Source organism: Leptodactylus fuscus, chromosome 9 (genome assembly GCF_031893055.1).
Source record: "Leptodactylus fuscus isolate aLepFus1 chromosome 9, aLepFus1.hap2, whole genome shotgun sequence".
In the NCBI taxonomy this organism is placed as follows: domain Eukaryota; kingdom Metazoa; phylum Chordata; class Amphibia; order Anura; family Leptodactylidae; genus Leptodactylus; species Leptodactylus fuscus.
The window spans coordinates 83,744,369-83,757,970 of NC_134273.1; the positions used below are offsets into that span (position 1 = coordinate 83,744,369).

Genomic DNA, 13,602 nt, shown 5'->3' on the forward strand with positions numbered 1-13,602 from the left:
TATGTGTTCAACTCAGATCGGCGTCCTCTGGACGCCGATCTGAGTTGAAATCGGGACATACCTCCCTCCAACCGGGACCGCGGGACATGTCACCCAAATCGTGACTGTCCCGCGGAAATCGGGACGGTTGGGAGGTATGCCATTAACACTTGGCGCCACATACAGCCCTGCCGTCCATCTGAAGAGGTTTATCTCTCACAGTCTCCCAGCAGGTGGCGCCGTGTCAATATAACGTAGCACATCGTGAATGGGGTTGAGCCGATCTTGAGATTTCAGGATCGATTTTAAAATCCAATTTCCGATCATTTTCCAGCCGATCACGATCGTGAAATTTGCTTGATTGCCAATCGGGATCCGATCTTTCCTGATCCCGATCGCTCAACCCTAATTGTATATTATATATACAGTAGGGTTGAGCCGATCTTGAGATTTCAAAATCCGATTTTCGATCATTTTCCAGCCAATCCCGATCGTGAAATTTGTTCAGTTGCCAATCGGGATCCGATCTTTCCCGATCCGGATCGCTCAAAACCTAATCCTGACTGATACATAGCGGGTGCCTGCCGACAAGCTGGCACCTCTTCAATGGCCACTACATCCGAGACATCAAGTATCACCAAGCTCCAGTCCAGTTGTCATTTCTGCACCCACCATGTTTCGACATGTTTGTGGGTTTTTGTCACAGTAGGATCTGGTCCGACAACCTGTGCAGTGGCATAGGGGCTCTGTGGGAAGGGGGCCAAAAAATATTAGTGATCCCTTCTCTTTATTACCCTCTGAAATTACTGGAGGATTGGTCACTGAGGGATTTTCTGGAGAGCCATGAATGAGCTAGTCCATGATGTCATCCAATTATTATCTGGAAGTTAAGGAGCCCGTGTATTTTTCATTGACAGTGGCCCTTCGTCGCTAGGTAAGTTACTCTGATTTCACAAGTTTCAGTCTAGTAGGAAGCTGTGACATCACAAATTCAGTGAGGTCAGCAGCTATGACATCACAACTCTGCTTCTATCAGGTAAAATACTGTGATGTCATTGTGGGCTTCAGTCATGTAAACTACTATGACATCACAAGGCAAGTAAGTGATTACGAAATGATAGGTTAGTCAGTGTTTCTGTGACGTCACAAGCGTCTTACCATGAAGTAAATGACTGTGACATCACAAGTATGTTGTCACATTCTGTCACATCACAAATGTGTATTCGTCTGGTCAGCTGATGTCATATCATTGTTGGTTTCAGATAGTGACATCACAGCTGGTTTTAGACCGATAAACAACGAATGAACATGTGTTTAAACAGATAACGAGAAATGACATCACAATGGTTGTTCGTCTCATAGCCAGCAGTGACATCACAATTGCTTTAGCCTGATAGCTGTCAGTGACATCACAATGGTTTTAGTCTGAAGCCAGCAGTGACATCACAATTGCTTTTAGCTAGCAGTGACATCACACTGGTTTCAGTTAGATAATCAGCAGTGACATCACAATAAGTTTACATCAGACACTGTGACATCACAGCGTTTCTATCAGAAATCTTGCTGTGACTTCACAACTGTGATTCCATCACGGTAATCTCATGGGGACACACACGCGCCATCATATTTGTAGTGGGCTCCCTGCTCCTGTCGCCCCCGGTCCGGGTCTTATATTTTGTATGGAATCAGATGGCCTATCCTCCTCATAAGCTCTATAAATGACGTCTCGCCATGCAGGTGGTCAGCAAGATTTTGACACACCCTTGGACTCTGCTCCAGTATCTCAATATAGCTGAGCAATCTGCCATTCAGGACTCTAGAAAAGCTGAATCACGGCCTCATATCTTACATAATAGAGACCCAAGCGAAGAGAATGTCTCCATCCATGAATCATATGCAGTATAAGAGACCTCGCTGACACCAGGTGTTTCTCGCAAACTCTACTCATTTATTTCCTTGGGAGAAGCCGCACAAGTGCTTGCATTCATTCTGCGACTTGGCCGCGTGCATTTATCTTCTACAAGACCAATTCCCCGGACGCTGCTTAGAATTCAGCCCCATCTCCAGCTCCATGATGGTAAACAGACTCATACTGGGTAAACAGCGCAGAATTACCGTACGGCACCTGTTGGCTTCATTGTCAGCTAGCCAACCACATAAAGCTCCCCGAGGGAATGCAGACGCTGATCTATAGTGTTTGCTGAGCGCGACTCGAGAGAACGTAAAGCATTTACCGCTCAACCAGTCAACGATTGGATTACGCGAGGAAGCAATAGCTAAAAAACTTTACTGACAACCTAAATTTTTGTGCGATTTGGGGCTCACCCTGGTGCCAAACCTTTGGTGACTCTTGTGAGTTTTGCTCAAAAAGGGAGATACAAGCAACCTTATGGACACATCGGGCTGCCTAGACTAAGCCATCTTAAACATCGGCCAACCGGAGAGAAGAAGCAATTACTTAAAGGGGTTGTGCAGGACTTCAAAAACATGGCTGCCTTCTTCTTCTCTGGAAGTGACCTCATGTCTCTTGGTCACAAGGAAATGACACAGCTCCATCCTGAGCTGCAGTAAGACATAATGTCATGTCCTAAGAAGAAGGCAGCCATGTTTTCAAAGTCCTGTGCAATCCCTTTAATAATCTCTTATTTTTACTACTCAGTGCCAATGACAAACATTTATGCCACGCTATCATATTAGCCCATTATGATAATTCCCTAATATAGGCTGACCCTATTAACCTAGGATGCAATCCTACAGATCAGTGGCATCATCTGGTTAGCCATTTACACCATCTAAGTAGCCCAAAGTACCAACCACAGCTTTACAATGGAGACATGTTACTCCACCATCCGATCTCGCACCATGTAAACCAAGTCTGTGACCCCTATTCTATACCCACACTCATGGTGCCGCCATGATTGCCCATCATGCCATAATGCTCATATCACTGACCTGTGAAGCGCTCCTGGCATATACACGTGTATCCTCCTTCTCGTCTGGCGCACACTCCACCATTCTGACAAGGATTCGAGTAGCAAAGATTGATCTCTATTTCACAATAATCCCCAGTGAAGCCTTGAGGGCACCGGCATCGTAGACCAGTGATGGGGTGAATCGGACGGAACAGGATGGACTCGGAGGCGATAAATGGCGCCGAGCTGTCGAACTTGAGCACAGATATACACTTCATATAGTTCTCACAGGGTTCACGTAGACAGACATTGTCATCAAACGGAAGGACCTCCAGCATGGAGGCCGAGGTCAGAATCATCCTCTTCATGTACAATTGCTCTTGAAGGTCTTCTGAGCTAAAAAACTGCGAGCGGTCACCTTGGGGGACGAGGGCGGAGAAGCTGACGTTGAGTATGGAGCTCTTCACGTCGGTGTCGTTCTGGATGTTGAAGATGAAGATGTCTTCTTTAGGGGTGGCCAGAACGGTTGACACTCCCTCCAAAAAGCTGGTCAACAGGGGAGACAGGAAGCGCTCCTGAGACATGTTCTCCAGACGGACCGTGATACTGTTGGACAACATGTCTTCTGTGATGATGAGAACACGCAGGACGCATTGGGCCGTCACGCTATGGATCCCATCTATAGAAGAGAGAAGAAGACATCATTAAAAAATATCCAGAAACTTCAAACTCTTTGGGTTGTTTCCCCTTTATATTAGGGTTGTTTTTTGGGGAAAATTGAGATAAAGGTTCACACGGACTCAGAACTTTTTGGTTTTTTCTTCCCCCATTTTATCAGTATTTTCTGTTGTGGAATCTATGATGGTGGCCACATGGATTGGTCGCCCATAGTCACCAACAGACCCGTGAATGGATCAAAAAAGGGGGAGGGTCTTATGTTAAAAGGGACGTTTCTGGCCACGTTCACCGCCGGGACTAGCGGTTACGTGATGTAGTTGGTGTCATGGCGGCGGCGAATAGACAAAGACCATTGCGGTGCGGACTACCGAAACAGGGGGGCAGTCAATGGCTGAATAATACTTATTTTTTAGAGTGCCATATTAAAAAAATTTTTTAAAATATCCTGCACAAAATCTTCTACATTTTTGGATTTTCTATGACCCATTTTTGGGACCGGCTAACCAAACATGAGCGACCGTCCCCGGCCCAATAGGTTCCTACAATTCCATTTGACTCAATCACGTCTTTGGTGGATTATTTATCAAAATCTCAACAAAAAAATACGACAAAATGTCATAAAAGATGAAAACTCAACCACATGAAAAAGTTATTTATCCGCCATTTCTCTTCAGATATTCATCACAAGACGAGAAAGCAGAAAACTGCTCTCCTGCTAAATACCAGAGGCCGTCACGCTACCTCCAGGTTCAAAGCCATTGATTTCCCTTCATACGTTGAGAAGAAAAATTAGAAGCAGCAGAAAAAACAGAAAGAGGCGATTTTCATAGAACACGGATACACGTATGGCTGGAGGGGGCCACATAGCGTGATCATGGCCGTGACCGACTCAGTGTAGGATACGTGCAGGCCAATGTGCTCTATAGACTGTGATATATAAGTGACCCCACCCCGGGATACATAGTAGTACGCTGGGACAGATCTATCGTAACAGCCAATCACAGTGTAGCTTTTATTTCATATGGTGCTCTGCATAAATGAAAGCTGCTCTGTGATTGGTTGATTCCGAGGGCAAAGACGACAGGATCATCAATCTCCAGTGCCCCTTGGAATAAGATCTCTGGTCATCACTCGACTGACTTGGAAGTTTTGGAATTTGGTGGCCGGGTCAGTAGAGGACATGGAGGCACAAAACACTTGTGTTCTTAAGGGTTAATGGCGCTAGTGATTTACGACAGCGGTAATTTGGTGAGTCAGGGAAGTTGTTATTGAGGTCTGGCAGGCCGCCGCCGTATACATGATTTATAACGTGGAGTAAAAGGCTTCTCTTAAGCAAGACTATGGCCGGCGACCTGTCTCATCCCATTGACTTGATGAGAACGGATTCGATCCTGCTCCGAATACATTGGCCAGAGGCCAGCATGTTGCTATTCATTAGACCTGGGGTGGGGTACGAGGGCTTGGACTGGACCTCAGGATCCTCTATTGGGGCCTAATTCTGGCCAGCTACCTAATGGCCCGTGGAGGTGAAAGGGTTAGAAAATCATGGTCAGTTATTTTCCAAAACAGCGCCACACCTGTCCAAAGGTTGCATGTAGGATTGCGGCTCAGCACCGCACACTACGATAACATTGAGCTGCAATATAAAACCATGGGCAGGTGAGGCCATGTTTTTGCCATATCGTACAACTCCATTTATAAGTTTGTGAGTAGCAAGATGGACCCTACACTGTTAGCTGCCCTCCTGGCCATCCCATACACCATGCACACTTTGCTTGGCTGAGCATGCAGGTATTCTTAGTAAGGACAGGGGAGACACCTCCTCAGGTAGCAGCTTTACATCAAGAGAGAGTCGAGAGGCTCAGATCGGGTCATGGTTGCCACTTTCCCCCCTCCTCCAAATCTTCAACTGATGACTTATCCTAGATAGGCTAGAAACATTTCCTCTGCTGGATCTAAGGAGCCATAGCCTGACGCTGGCTTGAATACCCTACATTTTTTATAGTTGCAGTACCTGTTCTGTCCACTAGATGGATCAGAGTATTCCAAGTATCATTTTAGTACAGTAATTTGTACACTACAGCAGGCAGTAACTGTATATACACCATACTACTGATACGCATTAGTACATACAAAAGCTATGTACCCGGCAGCACAGATGAAAAATATCTGACCTGCACTAGATTATATTCGCTGCTCTGTTGTGCTCATGATCGGGGGCTAAAGAAAAAATTCCAACTGTGCCAGAATCGTCCTCTTTAAAGGAGTCATCCGAACATATATCTACACCAGTCTGCATGCTTTTGCATTAGTCTCTGATACGGCTAATATTAGGGGGCCTGAGTGGGGTCCCCGATGTATATAAGGATGTGGTCCTCTTTTAACTAAAAATTCAAGAGATAGGCTGCATTCTTATCCAACTAGTTAGATTTGGCACTCAGGAATCAGAGAAAGCTGGGTGACAGTGCCTGCCACAATTGTGGTTATAATGATTGACATACAGCATTCCCAGAACAGATATAATAAAAGACTTTATAGCTATTGGATTTCTTTCTTTTTTTTTTAATTTAAAAAAAGTGCCCTTTAAGAGCGCTGCTCCGGAGGCACAAATCGATAGGAGAAGAAACAAAAACGAGAGACAAAGTTAATCAAACTTTTCTTCGCTTTGATCTTATTGCTACGGATTGCGCCATTTTTATGTGATGTGGACTCTCAATAAACCCTCTATAATCTCCTCGTCTTGGAGCTGAACGTTCTGCCCTTTAGGATCCGCCAGGCAGCTCGTCAATATTTACTGCCACCCCTTAGTGGCAATGCAGGTATCGATCAGCCGGTGTCTCTGTTAGGCACATTGGCGGTCGCTGCCGACCTCTCCGGTCGTAATAAGTACATCAATCATTATTGTTCCTGTCCAATACAGCGCCGTTTAACTATTTCATTACGAGTCGGCGGCAATACGTTATCTTCAGGGTCAAGGATTTCCTGTATATTCAGTATATCAGTAGGTGAGACATTACACGACCTCCACCAGGCCTCAGATACAGAATGGCTTCCGGCTTGGCTCTATCCACTTTAATGGACCGTAGATGTAATATCAGACACAACCCCTGTAAAGGTGTGGCACTCTTGTTGCAAAAAAAGCTTTCAAGTTATTTTTTTGTTGAAGTGATGGCAAAAATTTAATGGAAAAAATTTGCTTAATTGCAAAAACAGCACCACACCTGTCTACTGGTTATGGATGGTATTGCAGCTTTACTGTATCCACTTCAATGGAGCTGAGATGCAACACCAGACACAACCTCTGTAAAACTGTGGCAATCCTGTTGCAAAAAAACATTCCATATATTTTTTTAATCACGTATAGCCCCTACATATACACTTGAAGAAATGAATGAACAAAATTGGAGTAGTCGTATTGAGTCATGAATGTATTACAATTGAAATCTCCAGGGTCCTCATAGCGCCCCTCGGTAGCGGTGTGAACACTATGTCCTTCCCTGCCCCCTTGAAATAAATCCAGCCTTGTCCTTCCCTATACAATCTCAGGCTTCTTTTGGCTGAGCAGTATTTGCTGTATTGACCCCTGGGGACACAATCGGGGGTCATGATTATTCAATAGGCTTCTATTTCCGGATGCTGGATGGACAATGCATGGCAAATCAGGAATATTTTGCCATATAGCGTTGATTCATTCACGGCAGCCTCGGGCAAGGCAATTTTAGGTAAAACAAAAGAAGAAAAATTAAAAAATTCTTGGCCTACCCTCTGGTCATTTAGGCACAATATGCCCTTCTCTGAGACAAGCTGAATGGCCCCTTCCTATTTACCTAATTACGTGCCCTCGGAGCCATCGGGGGCGCCATATCCAGCTATAGGGAGGCCCCGCACAGGAAACAGCTGCTCGCAGGGTAATGCAAAAAGTGAAAGGTCCGGCAAACAATGGCCGATGGTAACAAAGACACAATGAGCACTGGGGACGACCAGAACTCAGTGTAACAGATCTGAATAGTAGACGCCACCGCATACAATAGACGACGATGCATGTTTAATTAACCTTTCAGCTGCCAGTCATCCCCCGAAGCATGCACGTATCAATACAATGACACGAAATGTCACCGGCGCTCTATCCAAGCTGTCATGTGTACCCGCTCAACCATCAAGGGACGGCTACGCCGAAGCAATATCAGCCCTGTTAATGTAGCATTTGGCGCATATTGCGATGTGCCTGGAATACACAGGCAGGGCCTAACGTCTACGCACACACGGTAATGGGCTTATGTGTTCGCCAGACTGTTTGCAGCCTACCCCCCTGTCCAAAGACAGATAAAGTCATTCCAATTTATTACACTGAGGCCACAGACGCGAGCACTCGCCTTGAAAGAGCGGCATGAAAATGAGCGGTCTGAGCGCGTCTATCTCCACCGGAGCACAAGGCCCGGCCTGTTTGATAGGGGCTCATGAAAGACACGCGGAGAACTTTTGAAATTGCGCAACAAAAGGGATCGGGAATAATTATAACGTTTGAAGAATCGGCCCAAGCTCTTTATTTTTCGCCAGCAATGACATCTGTCAAAGTCATAAGCGAACGTTGTAATCAGACTGTGAAATTAGGAAGCAAATATGAAAGAGGTTCTGAGACAGATGCTAATCAATGGCGGTCGTACGGCGGCAAATCCTACAGTCTGGACGCGGTGAATCGAAGAAATGGACAGGAATAATTCACTTAACCCTTAACTAGCTGGAGCACACAACATGTCAATCATGGGAAGGTGAAATAAAAATGGCGTCCCCTACTAGCGCTGATATAGACCATTGCGCCCCATCTGAAGACAAGGGGGCCTGGAGATTTATGGAGAGTTGAACACGTTGAAATCCAAGGACTTCATCCTCACCCCTCCAACATCCACCATTGGGAAGGATCAGAAGACATCAATAAACAATAGATGGTCGATCAGTCCTGATGAAATCGCCAGGATCTAACGTGTATGGCCTGCTTAGGAATTTACATGCATTTCACTGTTCAAACCCAAACTCAGCAATTTTCATGTACCCTTTTAGGGTATAGGGGGTACTAAAAGGTAGCTTCCACACCCAACTGAGCACCTTGACTATAGAAGTCTATGAGATGTGTACCTGAAAGCACCTGGGCCTCAAAGCAAAATCTGTAACGGCATCCCCTTTCATGATATACACTAGTGTCGTCCTACGTGGTAAAAGAGCTTTGGACACCCTTAGGCCCCGGGCCTGGCTGCACCTGCTACCTAATGCACATTGTAAGCCTGTTCCTAATGCACATCTTAAGCCTTCTCCAAGGTCTACTCTTGCATTGTGAAGGTAATCACAAGATTTTTAGCGTAGACATAAATTGTTTCTTGGTAACCACCTCCATCCGACTGTCTTCCCCGATAAGCCCTGTTGCATCTCTCCCGGTCTTCTAATCCGCATGAACTCACACAGTGTGACAGGCAGGGATCTCCAGAATACAGGGCTGCAGGCCAGAGTTCCTGCATTATTCCCCTCCTACGTCTTATACTCACAGAGGCTGCATTCGTCTTTCCGAATTCAAGACTTCAAAGAGATTTCATCAGCTTCCTTCCAACAGGGCATTTCTCTCCTTAGCAAGACAGTCTGGCAGAGGAAGCTTCGGCAGGATAAATCTCGTATTCCGACAGCAAAAAAATTGATCTCTGTGGGATTTTAACATAAACTATCCCTTGCAGTGATGTGCGCCTGTTTGTTTGGTGGGAAGAAGAGTTTTTGCATCTCGAGCGGTGGATGTAAAGAAGCCCGAGTCGAGAGAAGGGGAAGAATTGGGCTCCACGTGATTAAGAAACGGCGGTGGAGACGGAACATGAGAAAGATCTATTTATAACATATTAGCTGAACGTATGCATAATGGATGAACATTCGATGAGCTGTATTTCAGGATTAATTAAAGCCTTACAACGCTGGAGGCCGCAACGCAGACCTGAGAGGCTCGCACATCCCGAGAAGTGGGTCAACACTTCGTCTCCAGCAACTACAATCCAAAGGACTTTTATTGACTCTGTAGAAGTTTCCAGAGGGCAACTCCGCATCTATATTCTTACTTCTGAACCCTCTGAAGTGAGCGGATCAGGTCAAGCGGAGCAGCTCCTTCCGAAGGGGACACTCTGGGAGATTCCTAAGTTTATATGGCGGTTTGTAATTTTATCATTGAGAACAATGTCGTAAGTTACTCCTCTTATAAGACTATTCAGATTTGGATTCCTCGGCCCTGCATGCTGTCTTTCCGATTGCAGGGGCCATTGAGGTAAATGGGTCCATGAAAAAAACAGATCTGTTAAACACACGGCCAAGGCTTGGATTGTTGGTGTAAATAGAGCATTAATGTAATGGCTCCCCCAACTGGCAAGACCTCCATTATAAAACAGCTGGGCTATAGTCTGGCAGAAATGTCACAAGGATGCCAAAGACTTTCCACAATCGGTGACATCATTCTAACGTAAAGGTTAGAAGGCTAACCAAAAGAAACAGATACTTGTGGCGGCACTGGAGTCCTGAGTTCGAATCCCGCCAAGGACCACATCTGCGAGGAGTTTGTATGTTGTTTGTGTAGGTTTCCTCCCACACTCTAAAGACATATTGATAGGGGTGAAAAAAAAGAAATGGCTACTTAAAGGGATTGCACAAGCTCTGCTTTATTGTCAAAATAACAGCGTCACCCTTGTCCGCAGGCAGTGTATGGTACCATATGTACACCACATTTATTCCTTTTAGGCCATAATGGTGCATGTTTTGGGGGTCAATAACACCAGCATTGCAGTTCAGCCCATCATGGTGAAGGTAAGAGGAGAAGTATACAAGTTGTCTACCACTAACCAACTCAAGAGATGTGACAACCACTTCTAGCTCATTCTGTGCTTCCAGTTATGGTTGTCAGCTTTTCCCATTCAATGTTAACGCAAGGATATATTAGAATGGATCCACGTGTATAGAAGATGTCTTGGATTTTGACTTTGTTTTAATATAATTCTGGAAATGAGAAGCTGAATGTGCACCAGGTCTGCAACGATTCCCTGTCCAGGGGCAGGAAAAAATTAGAGAGCCCATTATGGCCTTGTAAGTAACGGTCCGGCAGAGATAGGTGAATATCACGGTGGGTCTCCTAAATGAAGGCTCAATCACCGCTCTCATGTCGGCCTCTCATAGGCTGCTCCTAACCTGCTGGCGATAAAAGTGACTGAGCCTGCCGATGCAGCTGAGCGTGTGATTGTGACAGACGGCTTTGCAAGAAATCAGATGCCATTATATTTGGCCCATTTGCCCGTTTCCCCATGCTGGGTAATCTGTGGGGTCAATGCTTTTTAGATTCACTGAGACCAAAACAGCAAAGGCGGCGTCTGCTCATATCCCTGCACGCGCCATCCGGACAGCGGGTAATTTCTCCAAAACCTTGAAGGGGGTGAAATAAATGTGCAATCTGACTGCTGAAAAGGGGAATCGTCTTTGCTTTGTTTGCTTTTCGACCCGACTATAGGTTACATCTATATAAAAATACTGTATATATTTCATGTAGACATGATGACATCTATATGATCAATACCCGCCCAATTATTACATAGACATCCTGTAATAAGGCATACGGATATAATAGATGGGCGGCCACCTTCAGAGAACTGGAGATCTGGACCATCCACCGAATGCATCCATATGACACTAGAGTGTCACCCGATGTCATTCTGTCCTGTATTCACCTCTATGGGGGCTACCGAAATATTCTGTTCAGATGACACAGATAGGACCTGCTCTAAATTCTATGGAAGGGAACGGATCATCGGACCTCAGAGGAGCATCATATAGGATAACCCCACCCTAACCAGACCCACAAAATAATCCATACGCTGTATGGTAACTCGCCAAGGCTCAAACTTTTTCCACCCCATAATATAACGAAATTTGCGACTTCATTACAATTTTAGTCTCATTATGAAGCCGGCCCTGAGCCGACTATTCGCAAGGTCAGAAGAGAGGAAATATTAATAGCGGTTTGTCACAAATCTTTCTGTTCTCTGCTCTCATTACAGCTGCAGAAATGTCATTAAAATCTCTCTATGATCCATCATTATGAGTGAGAGCTGGAGGAAAATCACAATATATCATTACAATATTAAGGAAAGTACGCCGGCCGTGGAAAGAACTGGAAGGGGAGAAGAAGACTACGGGGGGCATGGGACGATTCTCAAGAATGTATACTGGACCGGGGTGCACTAAGCATAAATTGGACCCCCCCCCAATCATTTCCAGAATTTGGAGCTCAGTGGCCGCAGTGTAAGACCACTCGGTTATTTCCATTATCAGTGCCATAGGCTTGGAGCAATACCTGGCCCGGCAATCTTGCCCTCAAGACTCCTCCTAGCCATAGTCTTGAAGTTGGAGAGGATCGGGGTCCCTTGTGAAGCCCCTAGTACAATACAGACATGTCCTAAGTTATAGAGAGCCGATCGGTTATTTGACGGACATCAGGGCTAGGCCAAACCACCGACTCCGACTCTGATTCACAAAAAATCCTGGCAAAGGTAACCCTGTGACACACGATACATCAAGTTATTCAACATCAATAATAGTATAATCTAAATTTAAAAAATTAATCATTTTATTTCAAAGCCGAGATCGGTAATTTATTTCCGACTCCAACTCCACCACTACGACTCCATAGCCCCGCCCGTCACCGTTCTCTTGTAACGTTCCGGATAGTGGTCAGCTATTAGCTCCATGTCTCGGCCCGGCTCATAGATCTCACTTGTTGTTTTCTGTATCTCATTACCTGCCCCTGGAATAAACACTTATCAATCCTAAGACCTGACACATGAATCTTCATGAGAGAAGCCGAGCCAGAAAATCGTCCATTTCTCAGCGATGATGATATCTCGGGCGCCGCGCGCGCCTTTCCCTCCCTCTCATCCCTGCAGAGTCAAATTAAGTTCTGGAAATCCATCTCCTGCGAATACTTCTCCAGACTAGTCTAATAAAAATGATGATAGACAACGTGACTTATTACCCTGCAGCGCCCCGTCACCGCCGGCTTCAGCCTGACTTATAGTCATTGGTTTCATAAAGCAATGCGCTGAGTGGTTGTCAGACTCGGCCATTCCTGACAGCGACATATCAATATAGTGTTACACACATAGAAAAAAGATTCGGAAGATGTTATCACCAGAAAATATACAACAAATGATACAGTAGGTGCGCCCTAAAGTCATAACACACAGACACCTTTCTCTTCATGGCCGCCAGTCTTCTGTGTTGCGTTCATGTGTCCCAAGTCTTATAATGGACCTTCACCTGACTAATAAGGTCAGATCCGTCTAGGAGTCCACCAGACTGACTGGACTAGTCCATAGGTGGCAACCTGAGGATTCTAGTGGGAAGGTCCTTGGACCCTTGCAGAGGTGACGTGTCAATTCCTTGGACTCCAGTCCATGGTTAACCCCAAACTCAAACCTGTCCTGGTGAGTCCACATCTCCGGCTAGTCCAGGTCACACCTACTGAGGTTTATGGATGTCAAAGGGGCTGACTCCATGTTTGGGACACCTACACGCCTCTTCATACGTCTTCATAACTCTGGTGTGACTGTGCGCCTCATCTTAAAGGGGTTGTCCAGGAAGTGGACAAACTATGGAGGGGCCCAGGACTGGTGTAACATAAAAAACCCAAAACCATGCTCACCTGTTCCTGGTGCTTCATTGTCCAACACAGTCTGTCCGGTCACTCCATGTCTCGGCCCCCACATGACTGCTGAGACCAATCAGTGACGTCAGTGATCATTGAGACGGGATCAGGCACCGGTGATGTCACTCAACCATCCAAACTGAATACGTAAAACTTACTACTACTATTATACATACTGTATAACACCAAGAATGTCTACCCACCTATAACTATTCAGGCTGCCAATAGGGTACCAATTATTATTAGTATCCGCGGTCCACATGGGTAATATGTAATAAGTTCCTGCTATAATTAGGTTGTCACGTCCCATCCCCCACTTCG

The 13,602-nt window shown here is 45.5% G+C and overlaps 1 protein-coding gene across 1 annotated transcript in view; it reads right to left on the reverse strand.

Annotated features, from left to right (window-relative positions):
• Positions 1 to 13,602, reverse strand: part of CELSR3 (cadherin EGF LAG seven-pass G-type receptor 3) — an 80,882-nt gene that overhangs the window by 51,932 nt on the left and 15,348 nt on the right. The window contains exon 2 of the mRNA XM_075286287.1: positions 2,932 to 3,570. Within this exon, the coding sequence (XP_075142388.1) occupies positions 2,932 to 3,570 (639 nt within the window). The remainder of the gene's footprint in view (positions 1 to 2,931; positions 3,571 to 13,602) is intronic.